Raw genomic sequence first — 25,209 nt, 5'->3', positions numbered from 1 at the left:
TAAATCATGAAGTCTCAATGCTTGTGCGCAGAACGGTCTTGAACCTCAGACATGTGTATTTCTTGTGCTAACGAGGATGGTGTACGTCCTGGTGCAAATATAACAAAAATAGTTTCTAAATGCTCTGCGGCAATATTTTTTTTAACAATAACAATTGTTACCAAACATCAAAAACAACAAGACAAAGTTGTTTACATTATTTATTTTTAAGACGAGTAAACTGTGATATAGCTCCTAGTAACGAGTTTCGATTTTTCGGCTGAGGAGAGGCATTTTTAAAGATTTTAATATGACAAGTGAGAGTCCTTAAGAAGACTAGATCGCGTGTCATAAAACTGTGATTAGAGACGATGAAATTACTCCCAGAATTACCCTAGCGATCATGTGACAAGTCTCGCCAATTTCGGACTTGTGCGCATGACTAGGTCAAAGTGCAAATCGTATGTGAAGAAGACGTCCTCATAAGCGCAAACAGTTTCTAGTGAGACAAATATCTTATCTAGCTCTCATAAGACAATGTTTCTTTCTTGTAAAGGCATGCACTGTTGTTAAGTTTACTACTTTAAGCGAATCCACAAGTTCAGGGAATAAGAATTAGTATCATCGCCAGAATCTAGTTCTCCATTCTGAGAATATTCTTCAAATCCCATTATCTGCTCTGTTAAAGCTGGCACCTCCATTTCCAAACATCATCAAGCCTAGGCATTGTACGCACGACAGTGAAAATTTTAATTTCATTCTGAATTATTTCATACCGACTTTGCAATGGAAAAGGTTCCTACTTTAACTTGGTTTTACTATCGGATATATCATTTATGACTACACGGCTTCTATTTAAAAAAGGCAGTAGCTGTGTTCAGGTTCTTGCTTTCAGCGAATCCACAAATTTAAAGAGTAAGAACTGGTGTGGGAGCTGTCAGTCTCTCCTCCAAAATCTTGCTCAGAGCCTGACCATTGAAACGCCCCTCCATTATTCCTCTCAGTGATCCCAATACCATGATCTGCTCTGCCACAGTTGCCACCTCCTCCACCAAACATCATCACTGACCCATCACCAGTATCCCACTGGCACCAGAATCCAATGCGGTTGCTTCGCTGAATGTTGCTACTACAGTGTGCATACTTGAAGCTTGGAGTGGAGCTATACCATCCTCCAAAATACACTCGGCAGCTTCCAAGGCATCGATCATCAGACCAAATGGTGGTATAAGTAAACCTACCATAGCTGGACAAGAATCCCCTGAGAGTTCTTGAACCTAAGCAGTTGGTGTAAGTACGAAGTAGGGCGGAGTGCGAACTATCGTCGCTTCGTGTGATCTTAAGGTCACTTCCCCTGACTTTCCAAAACGCTGGTGATATCATGTCATAGTTACTTGAAGTGCTTGTGTAGGATCCCCGCGAGGATTGGATGTCGTACCACCAGTAAGCATCGTCTCTCATCCAATTTTTCCCATCATTATTTGAGAACCGAGCAACAAGTGTCCAACCGCCTCCGTTTGCTGACATGTCACAATAAGCCTGGAGAAACACAGCAAGAGCTTATGTAAGGTCAAGACGTACTTTTTAAGACGGAGCATGACCTTGCTAAAATAAAAATAATCTTTTTATATCAATTATGCGAGGGGGATAAAGCACCGTAAGCTATTAGCGAATTTAATTTTTAACGGTAAATGTTCTATGAATAGATTCTAAGGAAAGGGTTTGACACAGCTTTAAGGTACATTCTGGTAACGACGGAGTTAATTTTGCGACTATCTATAGCTGAACGACGAACGTCGTGTGCCACAACGTTATTCAGGAAATATTTAATGGCATGATAGCAGTGAGATTACGCAAGAGGACTATATCCGATATTTAACGTAATTGCCAAGCAATTCGAATGAAAACATACTGTTTGTAGCCTGGTCGAAAACCCAGGCTTTCAAAACTGACTTTATTGACGGTAGATAAGCGCCTGAAAAAGCTTTATTGTGTCCAAGTAGCTAATAGATATGAATGGTTCAAATGAATGTTGCACCGCTTATTTAAGTTCTAGTGACACAAATGATGGTCAGAGAATTAACTCTGCAGTGTATGTTAAAGTGCTAAGTGAACCCATGAATTTCCCACCGAGCGTTATCCCTAGTAAGGAAATGGGAGGTCATAAGCCTAGCTTCCTGGTCTCACAAAAGCTAAGCGTATTTCCACAATAAACTACTACAACAACAACAACAACAACAACAACAACAATATAAGGCAAGGAAAACTCTTTGACCTCGGCGGGAAACGAACCCACGACCTCCGATTTTGATCATCCGTTGCTCTACGAACTGAGATACGAGGACAGAACTGAGCAAGTCGTGGATAATAATGGTGGTAATTGCGGCAAATGTGAAGGCCGCGGAGGTCAAAAATGTTTTTCTTTGTTTCGTGTGGTTTCCCATTGCATTTCCTTACTAGGACTAACCCTCAGTAGGATTTTCATGGGTTCACTTAGCACTTAAACAAACGCAGCAGAGTTAATTCTCTGATCCACCATGGCTGGCAGATATGACACACGCACTCGGTTCCAAAGCTGTAACTTCAAGTGACCGTTTATCCGGTTTGTGCCGGGCGGCTTCTGGTGATGTTCGTCTGGATTACAAGCTTGCATAAAGGGGCCTGAGACCGGCTTATTTCCTCTATCTCTTGTTTTAGGTATTTACTAGGTTGTACAAATGTTTTGTAATGATTATACTTCACTGATTGAATCAGTCAAACGAGTAGTTCACTTTTCCTAGTCCAATACTAGTCTCCGACTGCAAAAGAAGTTTCACTTGCCCTCGCTTGTGTGCACTAACAGGTTAGCATAACAATTGCCAGTTTTTTCCACCAAGTCACTTACTCGAGCTACGTTTTCTCCTGCTTGCTCTTTTGACAGCCATGTGTTGGTTTCCTCTCCATTCCTTGTTATCCATGTTGTCTTTTGGTTATAATTTTCGTTCTTAGTCAGGTCGAGCGTTATTACAGATGCTGTAAGCTTAAGCTAATTTGATATTCAGGTGCCAACCTCGCTTAGTTTCGCTTATCATGTATCTAAACAACCGATACAACGTGAGCAAAGGCTTACTCGGAAATAAAAAATGTCATCAGTTGTTTCTTCTATTAAGGCAACAACGGAAAAGGATAACTAGTTAAAAAATACTGAAGAATTAAAAGAAGAAAGTATTCGATTAGTGCTTTTATTTGAACCCGAGCTACAATCTGAGGCGGCGAGTTACAAATTAATTCACCAAGGAGCGCGAGTGTCATAATCGTTCGACCACCCGCCTTCCCCCCGGTTGGAGTTAAATTACTCTAATTTGGAAGAAGTACTTAAGACTCCCACTTCTACTAAGATAGATCAGGAGCCTGGATAGACCCACTCCCGATAAAGGAAAAGTTTGCCAAAACATATCTTTTTGTGTGTGTAAGAAGTTACAGCAATCAACAAGACAAATATCCCTGCTGTCTTGTTGTTCTGTGGTTTTCCTTACTCTCTGTATGACAGCTGACTGGAGTAATCGCATTTATTCATTCAGGACGTTTTTGGGATGCATGCAGTGCATTGGCTAACAAAACCTGTCTAATCATAAACACAGCGGTTGTATTTTGTCGCAGGTTTCATGGAATGTTCAGTAAACACGCTAACAGCCAAACGGTTTAGAGAATTTACGAATGCTTTCAAGCATCAGACATTATACTTGAATCGTCACTAATTATTGCTAATTTAAAATAGCAGAGCTTTTAAAATATAAATGCATGCCCTTGATAATGAATGAGTGAATGAATGAATGAATGAATGAATGAATGAATGAATGAATGAATGAATGAATGAATGAAGGAAGGAAGGAAGGAAGGAAGGAAGGAAGGAAGGAAGGAAGGAAGGAAGGAAGGAAGGAAGGAAGCATGGAAAGAAGGAAGGAAGGAAGGAAGGAAGGAAGGAAGGAAGGAAGGAAGGAAGGAAGGAAGGAAGGAAGGAAGGGAGGGAGGGAGGGAGGGAGGGAGGGAGGGAGGGAGGGAGGGATGGATGGATGGATGGATGGATGGATGGATGGATGGATGGATGGATGGATGGATGGATGGATGGATGGATGGATGAATGAATGAATGAATGAATGAATGAATAACGAATAAATAACTTTATTTAAACAAGGTCATCTCATCAGGACTTAAAAACACTATTTCTATATTAAACTAAAAGTTTAGTAGATAGTGAAGTTTAGTAGATAGTGTTTCTCGCTACAGTAATCGAAGTTGGCTGCACTAAAGAGGAATACATACATTGAAGAGTATCAAATGGAACAAAAGCTCTAAAACGTTTCATCACACCAATGCCAGCAGCAATCTTTTTGCACAAATTGTTGACGGGAACATTCCAAGATAGATTTTGGTCAACATAAACACCAAGGGATTTAGTAACAGTCACTTGACTAACAGGTGCCTCATAAATTTCAAGTGAGAGGGAAGTCAGTATCAAATGTGCTAAGCCTTTGTCTTGATCCAATCAACATAAACTCAGTTTTAGATGTATTAAGAGTAAGCGTATTTGCAGGAAGCCAATTGTTGACTCTAGAGAGCTCCTGACATTTAGAATATCGTGGTTATCTTAGTACTTGATCAATATTAACATCGAAAAACGTACGTTGAAGAAACAGAGAAAATTACATTAGAACTAACCTGGAACGAATGACCGTTAATTTTCAAAGAGTATGTTCCACTTGAGGTGTAACCGGCTTGTAGAAGATTTTTACACGATACTCTTGCGATACCTTTAACAAGAAATAGGAAAAAAAGACTTAGATCTGGCAAAGATGTAGAAATAATCAGCTTAAAATAATGGAAACAAGAGAGGATTAATTTCAAGATTAATACTTCATTTACACCAACTAATTATTTTTAAGCGATAAAAAGCTGAAAGCCTGAACCAAGGTCCAAACTGATGATAAGTCCACATTTGTTACTCAGTTTCGGCGGCTTCCAATTCCAAATACCACAGTTCTCAAAGCCATGGGAGTTAATTTCACCGAACGGGTTTTAAAAGGACCTTTTCACCCGTGTCTAGTGTTCCTCTAAAGTCCTTTAATTTAACAATTTTTAAAGGCTCAACGGAATAGGAAGAAATCCAAGATTAATGATCCAGTTTTGTTTAATTGCGCTGTGCTAGATACTCTGTAATGGCTTCAGTAAAAAATATGTGTCTTCGGCTACAGAAGGCCAAGATAGAAATGGATCTCAGAAACTTGAAAAAGATTGCTCAAGCTTTTTCAGGTTCTTTTCTTGTGTATAAAAAGTGATTCCGTTTTTTTATACTGTGAAAAAAAGCACTTTTTGTTGGTCCTCTTGGTGCTCCAGAAGCATTTTGTATACGCTTGTAAAGGTAGTTAGTTTTAATATCACCACATTTTTTTTTTTTTTTTTTTTTTTTTTTTTTGCCCAAACCGGATGAATCTGAGACAACAAGTAATCATCTGATCACCAAGGCAACCTCTGGATATCTTTACAAATCTGTCATCATGCAATTGTGACATCATAGTGGTTACCATGGTTATATCCTATCTCCACACAAAAGAACCTCTAAATTGCAGTTGAAGATAGTTGAAGACCTATCGCATTGTTTGTCTGTTTTTATTTTCCAAAGCTTGCTATATTCTCAAACTTTAAACTTCTCTGGTAGGACGAGAAAAAATTTTCCAGTAGAACTTTCGCTATATCAAATAACATGCTTCTGTATTTTACGGTGGCATACTTAATGTTGCGTGCATGAAAATGAAAATCAACGCAGGGCACTGCGCCAAATTGTGACCTGAAAACAAGTGTTTCCTCTAGGTTTTATTTTCGGTCTGCACGATTTTATCCCCTGTATCACTTTGAGTATTTTCCGCGCGAATCTGGATTCGTTCAGCTGACGCTTGCTTCCAAGCTACGAATTGTGTAGGGAGAATCTTTTCCAGGCCTTAGGCGTCGTCCACACGTATCCGGAAATTTGTGAAAACGCAATTTTTTTTACGAATACGGCTTGCGTCCACACGTATCCAGCATATTTTCCGGCCGTATCCGGAAATTTTTGAAAACGCTCTCCAGAGTGGAAATTTTTTTTATCCGACACGAATACGTATAGGTGTGGACGGTCGTATCCGGAAATTTTCGAATACGCTTTCGTCATTCTCTCGGATCCAGTCTTCACGGCGAGCATTATAAACAAACATGGCGTACAGCAAGGTTGTAGCTTGTTTGTTAGTTGCTCTGATTTCTAGTTTGATATCGTGCGTTCAGATAAATGCAGCTGTGATAAATTTACACAACCAATACATTAGAGATAGACAGAATGTTTTGAGATTGTTATCAATGAACAGTGGGCATCATATCAGCATACTTTTCCTTGACTTTTTCAGTAGATTTAGACATTTGTTCGAGTGATAAACTACAAGCTTCGACTATTTACACCTCGCAGTAGCTATGGCGAGAAAACAATGGCGCCTAAATCGCAATTATGTGCATGCTCATTTCAGGATTCTCTCTGGCAAAAGAACTGCGCACTGAGCAAATCAGAAAATTTCCGGATACACTCGGATACGTGTGGACGGCTGAAAACGATTCGAGTACGCTGCGTGTGGACGCGAAAATTTTCGCATCCGCAAAAAAATATTTGCGGGAAAAAAATTTTCCGGATACGTGTGGACATTTCTTTCAATAGAAAATAAAATACCACACGGTTCTTCTTAATTTATGGCAGCTATGGCAGCTATGCTACAATGTACCTTCACATCGCTGTCCACCATAAAAGCCTGGACAAACACAAGTAAAATTGTACACTCCATCTATACAGGTTCCTCCATTCAGACATGGATTTGATTGGCATTCATCCGTATCTGTAAAACGGAAATAAGGAATGGCATGTGACGTCACTGTACAATGTATATGACCAATTTATTATTATTATTATTATTATTATTATTATTATTATTATTATTATTATTATTATTATTATTATTATTATTATTATTATTATTTTAGCTAGTGTATGATTGGAAACACTGTGACTGGGCATTTATTTAGAATATTCTTATTATGAGGGTATATATATTTTTATTACATCAGTGGAAATTGTTCTTTTATCTTCTGAACCAAACCCATATGAATTAGCTTTTATATATAAGATGTTGACATTTTACAATTTTAGGACAGCAAACTGTAAAATCACTCAGGTTTTAATAGAGTCAAACTGTATCTAGTACATTTTATTCTTGTAAATAATAAAGTTATCATTCCATTATTATTATTATTATTATTATTATTATTATTATTATTATTATTATTATTATTGTTGTTGTTGTTGTTGTTGTTGTTGTTGTTATTATTATTATTATTATTATTATTATTATTATTATTATTATTATTACTATTATTACTATTATTATTATATATTAACTTTTAGATGCTTTTTAAGGGGGGACTAAAACGTAAACGCCATTTTACCGCACTTTACATGGCTTTACAGTCAACCCAGGTCACGCGTGAACGATATTTTTGAAATTTGAACGGAGTTTTGAAATTACGTGTCAGTTTTGAAAATCGCCAACGAGATTTCAGAGTTCCCGTATAAATTTCCCTAGCTTATTGACGGTATAAAGCTATGAATTTTTCTTTACATTGCAAAATTGAATATTTCAAGAATAACAATTGTTTCCCAAGTATTTTGAATCTTTTTTTCAGTTAATGCGTCCTTTTCGGAACGATTTCCAGAGAAATGTCCAACATTCCATTCACATGTAGGACCTTACAAAGAGAAATTCGAATGTTCATTTCATTCTTGGAAATACTGTTCACGCGTGACCTGGGTTGACTGTAATGGAAATATCTCGTTCACGTTTCAAGCGATCCAAAAACTCTATGTTCATCCCGTAAATCTTGTTGTGGGGTGTTTTGTGAATTTTAGGGTGAGTTTTGGGTATATTTAGGAGGAGATAGTTTTTCTAGAAGTATTGGTTAAATTAAGAGAAATAAGAAATATTGAAGAATTAGTGAAGTTTTAAAATAAGAATTTGTAGTTAATAATTAATAGACGGATACCAAGTTAGTCCACTAGCAACCTGGGGTGCTCTTGCGTGGGTATCAACTGTCTGTTAGTGTTCCAAAAATCATTTTCTTTCTTCTATCCCTTCTTAAAACCTCTTCGAATTTCATTCAAATTTAGGTCAAGTCCTCCTTTAAACTATTGAAAGTGAGAAATGAAGTAGGAAATAGAGCAGAAGAGGAGAAAAGAAGAATATCGTGTTGTATTTTTATAAATTTGTATTTTTAGGCTGGATAATGCAATGTAAACTGAGAATGTCTTGAGTTGTTATCCATTTTACGAAATAAATAGTTAAAAAAAGAAATAGGAGTGCATAGGTTTGTGTTAAGAGATTATTATTATTATTGTTATTATTATTATTATTATTATTCCTTTTTCTACTTTTAACTTGTAAATAGGAATTTTGCTTTGAATATTTTAATAAAGAGATTATTACCGTTTAAAAAAATTATTATTATTATTATTATTATTATTATTATTATTATTATTATTATTATTATTATTATTATCATCATAGAGGAGGATCCAACAAAGCACAAGATGCGAGATTGGATATTCATGCACGTGGGTTCTGGGAGCAACAACGATCGGCGTTCTTTGATGTAAGGGTTTGCCACCCCAATGCTGAATCGTATAAGGACCTGGAGCTGCAACAGATCTATCGTACGCACGAGAATGAGAATGATTACAACCGGCGGAATGGGCAATGAATGCTTGAGATACCATAGTCGATTAGCGGAGCTGATTGCTATCAAGAAAGGGGAGCAATATGCCAAAACCATGTCATGGATCAGAAGCCGAATTTCATTCGCACTGTTAAGATCTGCACTCGTCTGTCTAAGAGGTTCTAGGACATTACGAAGAATTCAACGAGACATCAAGAACGCGGACATTGACATTGAAACTGCAGAGGGAGCCATTTCAGAGATGCGTAATTTTGTTTAATAAAGATATTATTATTAAGATAAAGATAATATTATTATTATTATCATTATTATTATTATTATTATTATTATTATTATTATTATTATTATTATTATTATTATTATTATCATTGTCTCTACTATCACTCTTTGCTGGTGTTCATTTTGTGCATCAGCTGGGTGCAAACCATGCACCTGGGGCATCAGTCACTCAAGTCAATCATTCTATTCAGATACTAAGCACCTTTCTGAGGATTTGCGCAGATCCCAGCATGCAGATCTTTTGAATCTCTGTCACAGTAGCTCTCTCTGATATTGATGTTGATGTTTTCTACCATCCCCTTCTTTACTGTACCAAGCTCCCCAGCAACTACAGGGATCACTATGGTTGCCATGTGCCACATTCTCTAGTTCTAGTTCTAGGTCTTTGTATTTGCTTTTCTTTTCTATTTCCTTCATTGCGATGTTTCTATTATTATTATTATTATTATTATTATTATTATTATTATTATTATTATTATTATTATTATTATTATTATTATTATTATTATTGACATTGAAACTGCAGAAGGGGCCATTTGAGAGATGCGTATTTTGTTTATTTTTTTTATTTTCTTTTTATCAAGTGGAACTGATTTTAAAATGCCGAATTTCATTTTTTTTTAAAAACTTCATGACATTAATAATAATAATAATAATAATAATAATAATAATAATAATAATAATAATAATAATAATAATAATAATAATAATAATATTTATCCAGGGAGCCCACTCGCCTCGGCGGTTTTCAGTGGGGTCCTGCAAATTAAAAATGAAAGAACATTTGTTTTTTTTTTTTCTTTTTCTTTACAAAAACATTGTTGCTTAAAAATATTATCTTTTTTTAATCGAAATGAAATGTGAATAGGTTTTTAATAGCTCTTTTTTATATACTTTTAACTTGTATTATTAATCTTCACGTTGTTATCGTTTCAAAACTCAAAAAGATTCTTGATCATTTTTTCTTTCCTTCGTTTGCCGAAGCGAAGTTTCACGTTTTTATACATTTGAAATTCGAGGGGGGAAAAGGTGATACGGAAAAGTTTTTTCGATTTTCATTCGAGTTGAAACAACATGAAGATTTTATCAAGCAAATAATATAATTTCAATAAAAATACACTTTAAAGTTGCTTTGAGAGAGGTTTTTACGTAATTTATGCTCACATTGCTTGCGCATTTCTCGAGTCGTTACACGCTTAGTATTTCCAAATCATAATCAGATCGCCGCAATTTTACAGGAATTATCGCTTGTAGTTTCCATAGGCAATTTGAAATAACTGTGCTTAAAATTGCCATAAAAATCGTCTCTAAAAACGCATACTTCTAGACGACAGTTCGCTTCTGACAAAATCTAGAAGGGGTAGCCCCCCCCCCCCCCCCCCCTTTACACCTGAGCCCAGTTGTCCAAAGCCCGATTAAGCTAATCCTGGATGAACGCAAACTTTGACTCGAGTTTAATTGCTAATCGATAAAGATTCTTCCAAGAAAAAGTTTGGCCCTCAGTTTTTACCTAGACCTTTCTTTACCTTTAGCTCGAAATTAGCCTTTAAAACCATTTTTAACGAGCGAGCTGAAAGCCTAGATTAAAATCTAATCTTGGATTAGCGTTAATCGGCGTTCGAACAACCCGGCCCTGAGGGTTAAATCGCCTTCAAAATCGCCATTCAAATTGAAAATCATGTGTCAAGGGTTATTGACGGATGATGGAACTGAGCATTCCCAAGTATATTTCCTTTACTTAAAAGCATTTTGTTATACATACGTTGGCACTGCTTGCCAAAATACGGTGAAGGGCATGCGCATGTGTAGTTATTGTTTCCATCAGTACAAGTGCCTCCATTCATACAGGGATTGCTGGAACATTCGTCAAACTCTGAAACACAACAAATGCGTTTAACCGTTAACTAATAATGAAAATTTACAATTTTTATTCCCATAAAAGAAAAATATTACACGGATAAACTTTCTCCGATTCCATAAGGTAAAAAAAAGAACTTTGTTGTTGGATATCCCAACGTCTCCCTGAGGGAGGAGAGGGGCGCTGCACAAAGTACCTGCGCTTAATTTTAAAGTTCATAACGCCTTAAATGCAAAGGCAACCACTACAAAAGTTTGTGGCTTTTTCGCCAAATCTATGTGGCAAGAACATGGTATAATGACTTGATATTTTCATTGAGAAACCTTGCTGGCGGACGTGTGGGAAAAAATACGCAATATGCACATCAAATGCGGTCAGCATCTCATTTTGCAGACCTCAAAAGAAATAGATATGGAAATACTTTGTACCCTTCAAGGTTTGTAGAGATACTTTCAACACTCTTGACGTTGTTAATGATCCATTGATGAGAGTGGGGCACCCCTGACACAGAACACAGACTTAAAAGCCCAGGCTAAATACAGGTAAAGAGAAATCAAAAAACTGAGTTGTATATTTACCTTCACATGTCCTTCCTTTGTGTGTCCGAGGGCAGACGCAAGTAAATTTCCTTTTTCCGATCACACATGTGCCGCCATTCAAACATGGATTGCTGCTGCACTCATCATAATCTGAGCAAAAAGGTATTTGAAAGTGGCTTTAAAGAAGGATATTATGGCATAAAAAAGAGAGAGAAAAAATAACAGCTAGTCTAATCAGTTTATTAGAAAGTCTGTCTCCATCCTCCTCCTCCTCCCCCCTTCCCTATCCGTCTCCCCCGTCTCTTGTTTCTTTTAGAGTCTCCTTTAGAGAATATATATTGCTCTCAGTATAGTGGAAGATAATGTATCTAGTAGGACAGAAACTAATTTGTGACTACCTTTCTTGCATGTGTACTGATGACAGGCAGAGCAATCCACGTCATTCCACATGTACCCATGCCCTGCCCCCAGGGTGTGGACGCAGTCCTCCCCTCTAAAGTCGTTTGGCTGGCTTTGAGCCCAGTAGCGAAATTTATCAGGACATCCATCCACCCAGCTAAATAATCCTTCTGTGGCAATGTCATTTAAACCGATCCACGCTTTGTCGCCATTGTGCCTGTGCTGGATATATACGTTTTCTTCCTGGCTTTCAATAGCAGCTAGATTAGCACCCATGCCTCTGCAGGTTATACTTGCATTGGACCAGGTCTCGCATGTTTCGCTGGTGAAGTAACAGGAGGCATTGTAGAAACTCCAACCGGGTTCACAGACATCTTTGAAAAATAAAGTAATAAATTAAACTACGAAGCTCTTGTCGTTACCGTAATGTTAAAGGATAGACTAATGGTACGAAAAAGTTATTTGACGTAAGAGGAAAAATAGGCAAACATTTTTTAAGGTTGTGAACCAACCCATAATTTGGCTTGCGTCCCAAGCAGTAGCTTTTCCGTGGGAGACTAAAATTTGTCCCGGCTGTAATAAAATTTCCTGTTTTCAAAAGACAACTTTTGCATGAGAAGAAGAAGAAGAAGAAGACTTAGGGAATTTTTTTTAAACAGAAGCAGATCAAATCTGAGACATCAAATAATATTCTCTTGAGAATGGATTTGTAGTTAGACCAAGAATTCCAGCGCTACTTATAATTTGCTATGGCTCAAAGCCTACCTGGCAAAACTGCGTAAGACACTGACAGAGGGTCGTGTTGTTGCACAAAGAGTTCCTTCACGCAAGCTCTAAAGCCCGTCTTGTTTATGTACTGCAAAGAATAGAAAAACAAAATGTTTTAGAAATTAGTAACATGCAACCATAAAGACAACTTAAGAGTAAGTCTGTTCCTGAAATTGCCCATCAAGGCGTAGATGAGATCCCGTTTTCTTAGCATAAAGTCACTAAGGGGTAACTATACTTCCCTATATAGATAGCCAGTTTATCGTAAGGCCTCAGTTCTCGCCTCTATAATACCCTCACCCGTTCAAAAGGAGACAGCAAGCTAGGTCCAATTCTCAAACCAAGGATCTCGCCTAACGAGCTCTTAACGATCACTCTACACTGTATGCTCACATCTCTTACGGTGCATTGCAAAACACGAGTGAGGCTAAGATTAACTTACAAATGCTGTTGTTATCTTACCTCAGCCCAAGCTGAAATGGAGTTGTACAAAGGATTAAGGTTTCCTCCACTTGTTGAATGGTTTGCTGACACCAAGACTTCGGGAGAGTCATTGTAATGCTTCTTAAATACGACATCCTAAAGGAAAAGAATTCAACTGTTTGTGTATGATGGTAAAACAAATCTTTTGTAAGTTTATAATTGTTTGAAAAGTTTTCAAACAAAGAATGAAATTAACAATTGAAAAAATCAACCAAGCAATTATGAACTAGGGCATAAAACAACAAAAGGAAGGAAAGAAGAAATAAAAAGAACAGGGAAGAAAGATAAGAAGGGAGAGAAAAAATAGGGAAAGGAGAGATGAATGGTTGATTAAATTAAAAGTTGAGAATGTATGAGTGGGCAGCAGTGCATCTGATAGAAAGTGAATAGGAGAGCAAATAGAAAATGAACGAAAAAGCGAGTGTGAGCATATACGTAAGTTTGTTTGCATGATCGAGTTAGGGTGCACGTGCAAATGTAGGCACTTAACTACAAGTGTGAATGTATAACTGCATATGTTCGCGATCAGACGTGCGGTTGGTTATCTATAAAAGAAGTCGTAACCGTCCAAAGACCGTCAGAGGTTGTAAACGTGAGTGCAACAATGGCCTACCTACCTCACAAAAAGCATAGTTGAAATCTCGGGATGGCTTGTTCGAATTGGAGAAGTATATAGCTCCATGCTCTCTAAACAGAGGTCGATGAAGCTCTTCAAACGCTATCCAATCCTATAAAGAAGCCATTGTTTGTTATCACGTTGTTACTTGTCAACCGTTCAAGAGGTTAATGTTTAAGACAGAAGAAATAGCTATGGTGATCTTCCTATAAGAATACCCAGTGCAAGACTGTATAAATCGAAAGCAGCATATTTCCATTTGTGATAAAATGAAATATACGGATCGAAAACATTAAGAGCATGCTTCAAGAAAAACTCCAAGAACAATTGTTTTCCTTTCATCCAGTCTTTTTCCGTACCGTCCAACAAAGCGGTATAAATCGGGTGCAGTTTTTCATATAACGGGCTTCGGTTGAGTTTTGGCGCTAAGTTTGAACTTGAGGAAATCATAAGGAGAGTAACAACTAAAATCACTTACAACATGAATACTTTGGTGCGCCCCATCAAAGTTCTGTAATTCTCGAACGCAGATCTTGAAAGAAGTTTTCGTGATATCTTCTAACCACACAGAGGATGCATCGTGTTTTACACCACGCCTTTCATGCTCCGCTGACACTAGGACTGTGGGCGTCGACTTAAACTTGCTCTGAAATCAAGGACAACAAAAAAGGGCTAAGTTTTAACGGCAATGCGAATGTTTATATGTAAATAAAAGCGGTAAATAAAAATTTCTTTTGCCTAAACTAAATTCAAATCTTGAAGTTCTCTGATTTGTGGGTGGAGATATTATTTAATTGTCAGCACTTTTCCCCTTACGTCTAGTTCAATATACCTTCCAGTACACTGACTAAGCTGGTGCTAGAGTTTGTGTTGCCACAACAGAACAGATCAAAATTTAAAACTCAGTTTCAAAAATAAACCAATACAAATTTGCTTCTTACCGAGGGAAGTGACACGGTACGACAACTCGTTCCAGTCCACCAAGTAGGCATGTCCATTTCACCAGACACTCCCCCGTTAGGGGCCCCCTGGTATGCAAGCCAGTCAACAGTTGCAAACGTTTCTCCATTTCTTTTCTCGTTTCTCCCGGCCCGTGTAACACAAACTGTAAAATTGTTCTCCATGATTTCTTCAACCCAAGCAACAACTGCTTCATGGACATATGAGGGATCTGAGAAGTTCACGTGATTGACAGAAACCTGTATGTGAACCGGTTTGTCAGGATAAAAGACGTAAGGAGCCAGTGGAACTTGTTCACAAACTGCTTCAGCCCAAACTGGATAGTGGTGGAGGCGATGCCGGCCCTTTTGAGAAGGGAATCCTGCAAAAAAGTTAACAACACTAAGTCAATTCAATCCTATAATGGGACTACTGTTATCAGACGTGGATACTGTAGATGGTGTGTTGTGGTGTCGTGTAACTGTCAATGTCCACTTTACGTTTGTTTAACACTCATCTACAGCTATGGAAAAGAAGCGAAATCAATGATGTTACCTGTACAATCACCCGGGTGATAGAGAGTGAAGTTTGCTCTCAGATGGCACATTTCTCGCTGGAACACACAAACGTTGTCATATGTAGTACCATTAGAGGAACACACAGGCTCTTCATACGACGGACAATTATCCACGCATATGCACCGCGCGTCCCTGGGACCAAATGCCTTACAAACGGCAAAGTACTTACAGGAAACATTGATGCAGGGATCAACATCTGTAACATGAAATGCAACAAAGTTTACGTTTTGTTTTTCTCAAAAATTGCTCTTACTTAAGAGGGTTTATAAGGAATAAGAAAATGAAAGAAACAATTATAGAACGCATTTCTAAATCGCTGTTATGTAACAAGACTTGATTGCTGGTTGTTTTCTTAGAAGCCAAGCGATTGTGGTCCCTCGCCTAAGGCCGGGTCATGTTCTGCATGCAAATAACTTTCAAATTTTATCCATTTCAACTGTTTCACACAATGAAGGAATTTAAACAAACCAAAAAAAATTTCGGATGCTGTTTTCTGTTTTACAACATTGTTATTATAAACGCCGTTTAATTTATTCCGATTCTTTTGTTGAAAGTGGCTTAAAATTTTAGCGAACAGATTCAAATCCCCAAAATCTGCTAGTTGAGCTGCTCGGTTGGCTTTCCGAAAATTCTAGCTGACCTTATGTCACAAACGACATTTTTGTCTGTTCGTTAAGTTTTGTAACAGGACTGGACTAATAATATCAGAATTTCTAAAAGTACGTAATTTCCAATATGTTATTTTCATTTTAATATGAAGTAATACATACATGTGCTTTTTTCATTTATTGAAAGAGGTCTCATTTAGCCCGTGGTGACTTCAAAGAATATCAGAAAGTAAAACTGTCATACAGTGTTGTTTATTTACCTCCAATAACTGCGTAATCAACTGTTACCGGATCATGTTGGCTCTCCATTCCTGCCAAGTCTTTTATGCAGACGCGGACATAAGAAATTGTTGTTTCCTGTGATAAGAGCAGAAATGCATGAAATCAGTAAAATGGCAATCAATGCACTAAGCGATAATTTGTTGCAAAAAAATTAAGGTTGAAGACAATTGTTTTTCATGAAACTTGGAAGGTCTCGAGGAGAATGGCTTGTGTTTTTCATGAAACTAATGGAAGGTTTCGAGGTGAATAGCTTGATGGAACACTACCGGGTTTGACATGTAATTTAAAGGTTGTAAATTCATGTGACTGTGATTCTGAAGGGTTTTTTTTTTTTTTTTTTACTAAATAGACCGAAAAATCTACTTGTCAGGAATGATTATAACTTACCTCTATCCAGGTGTTAAGGACGTTGTTTTCCGGCTTAACAGAATACACGTTCTTGCTATCGTATAGGTGATTGACTGTTACCATGACAACAGGAGGTGCATAAAATTTCTCAGTAAAATTAAGCACCTGTCACAAAGAAAAATGCAAGAGCGAAGCTGATTAAACTGATATTTGCTTTACTTGTACAGGTCATTTTAATTTTTTGGGACGTTCATGGTATTTTTACATTTTACAGTCCAGGCATTCCCACATGTGAGATCATAACAGAAATAAGCGCCCCATCCTGTTATCAGTTCGCTCTTTTGATATCTCCAAATAACAACAGCGCCCGAGAGCTAAATCGAATCTCTATGCTGTGTAGTTGGTTGAGGGAGAAACTATTTCTTTATTCATTTCCTGCTCTGATTTGCTTTTATATCATTTCAAAAGTTCGTAAAAACAAGTACAAAACAAGAACAAATGATCATTACCTTGCAGAAGGCGAAGTTGTCTTGTTCTAAGGGAGCCCCACCATTTTCAAACTGGAGTTTTCCTTGGAAAGTCAACTGAGCAATTCCCTGTGAAAACGCCAACCAATCCTGAAGGAGAAAATAAAAAAAATGTACGCTTAGTTACATAATACTGATAATCTCTTACTAAAGATCCCAAACACGGAAAAAAATCTATCTAATGCCTCCCTTTCGACCTTGCAGTTTAGTTTGAAGAAGCCTGCTTGGTAAAAAAAAAAAAAAAAGAAAAAAAAGAAAAGGATGAAAGAACTAAGGAAGGCGAGGGAGAATTATTTTCTATGTTAACCAAACAGGCTAATAGTGAAATGGTATTTCATCTCAACTTGATGACACCTCAATCATCGTCAGCAGTGGATCGACACTATATTTTGAACTCCACAGTACTAATCAGTACCTCCAGCAACAACAATTCTTTTCAGATTCTTTACATCTCTGTGAATCAATCCACTTATTAAAAAGGCAGGTTGTGTTCTATTCCTCTTGCGTTTATCTTTCCTTCGCCACAGTTTGCAGTACATGTTTAAATTCATTGAAGATTTTATGCCGATCCAGATCTCCGTCACAGATCCGCAACTTTCACTGTTTTGTAACCTTGGCTACAGTCCAATGTTTTCTATCTGTCATGCGACTTTTGCGTGACTGAACAGAAACGGGTGTAAACTCAAGGGTATTTGAACAAAAATCTTTACCGTTTTCCCCTTGAGGATATGATAAATTTAGCTCAAACACCGAGACTAAAATTTGCGTAAATCTGGGAATATATAAGTGTGTACAAAGAGGTCACGTGCGGTTTGAGGTAGGCGTCACGTGCGCGTTAGTATAAATGAAAAACTTACCACTTGCAGATTCTGATGTTTTCCGTCGAATGTTTTCACTTCTCGGATACAGATTCGGAAATGATCTTCTCGTAATTCTTCTATCCACAAATTCATGGCGTCCTGTGGTCTGGTGCTTCCAGCGTGACGTACGGTGGCAAATACTTTGGGAACAGAAGGAAATCGCTTCGAAGGAAGAAATAGAATTGTTTACACTTGGTAAGGGGTTAGAGAGAGTATGGACTGCTTTATTTAAACCTTTGACCTTTTTAGGCAATAAAAGAAGGATGTCTTGTCATGAAAAGAAAAGTGTTTTTAAATTCTTTTCATGTCGAACAAGAAATCACAACCCTTCCCGATTCCTGTCCTTTACTCCCCAACCCTCATATTCTAACAAAGAAGACGACTTCCATTGTTAATGTACAAAAATGTCGCGCCAGAAAATGAAATTGTATTTCAATCCTTTTAATCGATAATAAAGTAGAAATTATCTAACGAATAAGAAGCACTTGAAGCTTTTCCAAAGATTTCTTTGGAAATCGTTCAGTTGCTTTGCTCCTCTTGTCTTCTCCACCCTTCCCCCCCCCCCAACCCCGGCCCATCCCTCCCCCCCCCCCCCCCTTTACCTCCATGAAGAGACGTACGTGCAAACCCTCAAGAAAAGAACGGATTTTTTTAAGATGAAAACGAATTTTAGCTCAATAATAAGCTTAAGTAAAAGCCGTTTATCAAGCCAGCTTATACCTAAACAATGATAATCCTCACTTTTCGGTATGCAAATAATGTATAACTCATGGCGAGAATAAACTAGGTCAAGTATTGCTTGTCGTGAGGAGAAGGGGCAGAAGTCATCAAATATTAAATCAAGGGAACTTATAGATTTAAAGAAAATGCGAAGGCATTATTTTATGGAAACGCGTTGTCTCAGTGTTTAAGGTGTCTGACTATCGCAGTGTAGACCGGTTGTCTTTGCCAACGTGCTGACGATTTACGTCACAAATTATACTCCACTTTGTCTCATCCCACCCAGGTTAACTATTTGTGAATACAATAAAATCTGCAATTCCACAGCGACAAACCAATGAGTGGTGCCGGATCACTTGTAGACCTGGATCAGCAAATTATCTCAAATAGAAAATATTAACGGCAGACTGATCCCAACGGCGGAGGTGACAAGCTTGAGAGAGCAAACAACAAAAGCTAGAATAACTGAAATATATTTGTTTTTTAAAAAAACAAATTTTTTTGCCCGATATTTCGGTTTGCAATACAAACCTTCCTCGGGGGCTGAACGAAAAAGAAAAGTGAGAAACATAAAAGGATCGTTACAAAGAAGATTTAAAATATAAAATGCGTGACAATGATTGGTTGTTTAGGACTAAGTGTGAGACATGTCATTGGCGTGTTTCGTCACGTCTATTTATACCAAGAGGGTGCAATGTTTTAGCTTTGTTGATTAAATGAGCTTCACGAGCCTTTCTAACTGAGTCACGTTTGCTGCGTATAAGTTCAAGCGGGATTAGTTGGACGTCGTTGATTGAGTGGCCAGGTTGGTTGAAATGTAGCGAGACAGGAGTGGGGTTGAGTAGTTGATGGTGATTCAGGATAGATCTGCGATGCTCCCCGAAACGTTCATTAAGTTTGCGCTTTGTCTCCCCAATGTATTGGGAGTGGCACTTCTTACATTGAATTAAATAGATTAGGTTTTTGGAATTACAAGATATGTAGTCAGAAATTTTGCGTGATTCGTTAGTGTTGAAAAAAGTGTAGTTCGTTTGACCTTCTTGGAGAAATGAGCAAGTTAGGCATCGTGGGTGGTTGCATTTATGAATTCCAGCGGGTTGTTGGTTGGAGGGCTTGTTTTGAGGTAGCTCGGAATGGACCAGGAGATCACGTAGACTTGCGTTACGTTTGTAGGCGATAACTGGTGGATGAGGGAAAACTTGTTTGCAGTTGGCGGAGGACTGGAGGATGTTGATATGTTTTTTCACAATAGATGAGATTTTGGGAAGTGCAGGATTGAAGGATATGACGAAGGGTGTTCTGTCTGTTTTTGTGGCTTTCTGTTCTTGTGGCTGTAGTGTTGCGTGACGTGGGATGGCTCGTACGCGATTTGCATCTTTTTGTAGGGAATAGCGGCTATAACCACGTTGGACCAGGTGCTTGATGAGTTCTTCGCTTCGTTTATCAAAGAAAGCGTCAGTAGAGCATATGCGACGGATTCGCAGGAAAAGGCTGAATGGAATAGTTTGTTTAGTGTGGTTCGGGTGGCATGAAGTTTTGAGGAGGTATTGATGCTTGTCTGTGGGTTTTGTGTGGAGATCTGTTTGGATGTGGTTGTTGCTGAGGTGGACTTGGACATCTAGGAAAGGGAGTGTCTGATGAGAGGAATTTGAGTATTCATGGGTAAATTTGATACTCGCGTGAATAGAGTTTAAGTATCTGATGAAATCTTTAAGGTGTTCCTCTCCTTCTGTCCATATCATAAAGACATCATCGATGAACCTCCACCAAACGAACGGCTTGAGAGGAGCGTTTCCAAGGGCGTGTTGTTCAAATTTACCCATGAATAGATTAGCGTATGAAGGTGCCATGCGGGTTCCCATAGCTGTCCCGTGTACTTGTAAATAGTGTTCGTTGTTGAAGGAAAAGTTGTTCATTGTAAGAATCATTCTTATGAGATCACATATCACGAATCACGCAAAATTTCTGACTACATATCTTGTAATTCCAAAAACCTAATCTATTTAATTCAATGTAAGAAGTGCCACTCCCAATACATTGGGGAGACAAAGCGCAAACTTAATGAACGTTTCGGGGAGCATCGCAGATCTATCCTGAATCACCATCAACTACTCAACCCCACTCCTGTCTCGCTACATTTCAACCAACCTGGCCACTCAATCAACGACGTCCAACTAATCCCGCTTGAACTTATACGCAGCAAACGTGACTCAGTTAGAAAGGCTCGTGAAGCTCATTTAATCAACAAAGCTAAAACATTGCACCCTCTTGGTATAAATAGACGTGACGAAACACGCCAATGACATGTCTCACACTTAGTCCTAAACAACCAATCATTGTCACGCATTTTATATTTTAAATCTTCTTTGTAACGATCCTTTTATGTTTCTCACTTTTCTTTTTCGTTCAGCCCCCGAGGAAGGTTTGTATTGCAAACCGAAATATCGGGCAAAAAAATTTGTTTTTTTAAAAAACAAATATATTTCAGTTATTCTAGCTTTTGTTGTTTGCTCTCTCAAGCTTGTCACCTCCGCCGTTGGGATCAGTCTGCCGTTAATATTAACTATTTGTGAGAGCCGTTGGTGAAATTTAACAAAGCTCTTGAATTTACCTCAGGGAGTGGGGTTGGGGGCGGGGGTGGTATTTGAATATATTAATGACGAGGAGGTGCAAATGCGGCCAAGTTACTCAATCAAATACAAATCTATTTGGGAGCATTGCGGGACAGCCCAAAAAACGGCTGCGGGGGAGCCTAGTTAAACTGGTATGCCAGGAGGTAATCCCCAAAAAGTCGATTGTTCACCGCATAAAACCCATTAAAATTGTCAAACTGCCAAAGTCTTTTCCTTTCACATGAAAGGTTCCGAATGAAAATTTCAAACCTAAAAGAGTCACCAGTTGAAAAAATTAATCTCAAAGCAACTCCCGTCATTAATACGTTAATACCAGCCTTCTCCGTTCGGGGGTACCCTAAGGTGGATTGACGTTCTTTCCAGAGGGGAGTAGTAATACTACTGATTACTTGGTGTTTAGAGGACTGGCTTGGAGCATGTAGTTGTGATCTAGACTGTTCACAGTCCCCTATTTTTCCGTGGGATTTTTGAGATTCGTAGGCGTCGATCGAAATCCCTTGTCTAGGGCCCCCCTCGGTAGTTTAGGCACTCTCCCCAGGTTGCGCTCGCCTTTACAAACGAAGATGTATATGGCGGGAGTTCGGTCTCGAAAATCCCACGGAAAATAGGAGACTGTCAGCAGTCCAGGTGTGATCTTACATGTTAGACCTCAGGTCAGTGAATCCGTTTATAGTCAGGATTCATACAAAATAGAATAAAAACTGCTTTTATTTCTCGATGAGATTCCACTACCACTGCTTTGGCGTATTTGCCGACACAAATGCGAGCCGAAATTGTTTTTTGTTTGTTTTTTAAAAAGAGGTGAGACACCTTAATTACATGGCGAAGCAACCCGCTTTTCATCTTTGAGTGACATAACATACTAACACGTAAGCTGGATGACAAATGCAAAAGCATGTAGAACGGATGATGTCATAGTTTATAAGTAAGCCCAAATTCTTGGAAAACCTCTTCAATGTGCTGCTCCCTTCGTGTTAAGAAATACTAAGTAACTTTAATTTTCTTCACTAAATTATAAAATAAGAGCCATACCTGGGCAAAGTCAACCCTTTCACACTGTGTTCCGCTGGTGAATGCATTGAAGGAGGCGGTGCCGTCAAGTGCTCCAGAAGGCGTGCCGCGAAACGCAACCCAGTTAACAACAACAGATCCATTTGAACCAAGTCCTGATTCCAACACACAGACGCGGAAATTATTCTGCGTCACTTCGGCGGTCCACGCTACTGCTGAATCATGAACACTGGGCGGTTTATTTTCATGGCTGATGGATGCAAGAACACGAATATTGCCCGAGCTGGAAAATACCTGAGGGTATTGCACGGTTTTGCAATGGACCAAGTCAGGATATGACAGGGAGAAGTTGACCTTTCCTTGCTGGAAGAGATTCTGACCTGAGGGAAAATTGTATAAGAAACAATCAAAAAGGAACAACTCAAAGATGACGTTTAAGTTTCCAAGTAACTTATGGCTTTGCTTTATCCTGAGAACAATTTTGATTCCAGGTTGAAACTCTGTATATATTGCGCTGCTAACTTTCCCGGTCTGTGGAAATTTCCGGGTGAGAGGCCATTGGAATACAAACTATTCAGCTGTAGTGTAGTCAATTTTTCTTGAATCTTAATTTTTGGGCTCCCATGAGAGGGGAGGAAAGTGTTGCGACATATAAAACACATCAGTTTAAGGTGTATTCGAATTAAAATTAAATATTAGCAAGAAATTCCACAAAAAAAACCAACTGTGTACGCTATCTGCTGACAGTGTCCGTTGATAGGTTTGCGCACTTGTCCTTCCAAAGAGGCAAGAAACCTCAACCAAATCACACAAAATTTACTGCGTTTTGCTAAAATATCTGCACACGTAACTGACGAGCTGCGGTTTTTATTATCAGTATTAACAAATTTTAACTCCTTACAGCTAAATTCCTTTCAGTTTGTTATGAAGTGTGTGATTTGCTCTAATCTGTCTTGCTTCGATTTTGAGCTATCTTATAGAATCAGAACTTCAAAACGAAACAAAGTTCGGTTACTAACAAATTACTGTACCGGCCTTACCTTCAACCGAACAGGAAAGTGTGCACAAAAGCAAAAGCGAAGCTAACAGCTGAAAATCTGTGGACAACCTCATTCTTGAAAGCGAACAATCGAACTGCTTTATCAAGGGCTCCACCTGTCTTCCTCCGGTATCCTTGATACCACTGGCGGAAATTCATGTTGAATTCTCTTTATTAGCGGCCCATCCCTTAAACTGACCAAGGTTAATATTCTCATTTCTTTTTTCCGAGTGGAAGTTTGAGAGAATCTTAATTTTAATCAAGGCGGAAGTAACTAGGAAAAGAAGCGACAAATTGACAATTCAGAGTGTCAGAAAGTGATCAAATTCGCACCAGTCCTGAGAACACAGAATTTGATCAACAACATCATTTGACCAAGTGACGTATTTAATTTATGAAAATTATGACTGGAAGTGGGTCAAAGCATGGAATAACTTTTAGTAGATAACTCACGTTAAGTGTTGATAACTAATAATAGCAGTAACACACGATATTGACAGTTATGATTTAACGCGTATTACGTTGCCTTACACGCAAGAGTAAATCTGCAATTCTATGGTGGATTTTTGCCAGCCATTTGAAGGGGCGAAGTCGCAGGTTTTGGGTCAAACCTGTGTTAAAACAAAAACAATACACTAATTTTCGTACACGCAATGCTCTCAGAATCCCCAAAAAGATAGGAAATAACGTTTACAAAGAAAAGAAACCATTACACAAAAGCCGTAATCAATTTGAGCGATTTTCTAAGACACATGGGAAAAAGTTCAAAACATTACGCCAGCTTTTCCAAGTTGGACTCATTTTCAACCCTAGCAATCCATAGCCAAAACATAGGGTCAGTTATTAAAAGACAGTTTGACGGTGTTTAACAAAACCACGTTCTAAGCCATTTTTAATTTTGCCAACAATCATATCTAAACATTGTCTACTGCCGACAGTAACAAGACGACTTGCATCCCAGACTAGAAAACTATTTATCTACTTAAAACAAACCACTTATAAACAGATTTGGCGCTGCCCACCGATTGTCTTAACCCACGGCCTAAGTTAGACTCTGTTTAAATAACTGGCCCATAAAGTTTAACTTATTGCTTCAGAAAACCAAGAGTTCGTTCCGAACAAAATAAACCATCATCTGTGACTTTCATGGAGTTTTTAGGTTTCTAAAATATAAAATAGATGAGATAGCTCTGTAAGCAGACCTAGACTGTAGTAGGGATGTAGCTGTTATTTTAATGACCTTTTAAACTTATATAAACAAACATGCACGATCAATTTGGTGCTAGAATGTGCACGGACAATTGTTCTAGGAAATTATCTGCTCCAATAAGCAGCAGTCTCCTGAATTGATCATAACTTAAAACAATTATGTGAGCCGAGGAGAAATATTTATTATCTATTAAAAAACCCTTCTAAGCGCGTTGTGTGATCATTTTTTCTTTGTTGTTGTTGCTTTCAAGTGTTTAATTTATATCCTTGAAAGTGTCATTGGGCTCTGCCCTCAAGTAAAACGCACTGACCCAAGTAATTCTGATGGCGTTGAGAACGGTCAGACAAGCCTGATTGCCTCATTTTTAAAATTGAAATTTGCTGTTTAGCACGGGTTAACACAAACGGCTTCCTACTGCGCGTCGCCTCTTCTCGCAGTAAGCGATTTCCGCGTGCACTCGCGCTTCCTTCACCAAGGGATTACTTCTTACTTAAGTCGAGATTACTGAAAAGAGTTTTTACAACGGTCAGACTAGTAGTGTAGAGTGGAATTTTTGTGGGTCATGTGAGAAATGTTACCCATTTCGAGATTCTGTATAATGTCGAAAGGGACGGTCTCAATCTTTTTCTTAGATTTTGCTTTTGAGTGCGCTGTTGCGAGAAATGTCAGAAGCTCGCTGTATTTGTGTTTGAAGAATTTTAAGTCACAACCCAGATTAGCGAGGTAATCCATAAGTTCACGCGATTCCCTTT

At 38.3% G+C, this 25,209-nt stretch overlaps 1 protein-coding gene across 1 annotated transcript; it reads right to left on the bottom strand.

The window, feature by feature from the left end:
* Nucleotides 1–855: 855 nt before the first annotated feature.
* Nucleotides 856–23,336, bottom strand: LOC146467574 (uncharacterized). Its single transcript, XM_085125504.1, has 18 exons — nt 23,249–23,336; nt 22,230–22,588; nt 17,842–18,006; nt 16,967–17,074; nt 16,497–16,622; nt 16,088–16,184; nt 15,197–15,415; nt 14,644–15,023; nt 14,181–14,348; nt 13,704–13,814; nt 13,066–13,182; nt 12,601–12,691; nt 11,835–12,209; nt 11,476–11,586; nt 10,802–10,912; nt 6,759–6,869; nt 4,678–4,769; nt 856–1,518 (listed from the first exon to the last, which is right to left on the bottom strand). The coding sequence occupies exons 1-18, from the start codon at nt 23,319–23,321 to the stop codon at nt 871–873; spliced, it is 3,462 nt and encodes a 1,153-aa protein (XP_084981630.1). The 5' UTR covers nt 23,322–23,336; the 3' UTR covers nt 856–870.
* Nucleotides 23,337–25,209: the final 1,873 nt, after the last annotated feature.

This window comes from Pavona decussata, unplaced genomic scaffold (assembly GCF_977016875.1).
Source record: "Pavona decussata unplaced genomic scaffold, jaPavDecu1.1 SCAFFOLD_134, whole genome shotgun sequence".
NCBI classification, from domain to species: domain Eukaryota; kingdom Metazoa; phylum Cnidaria; class Anthozoa; order Scleractinia; family Agariciidae; genus Pavona; species Pavona decussata.
The sequence above is the reverse complement of the archived record's forward strand: the minus strand, read 5'-3'. Positions and strand labels throughout refer to the sequence as shown.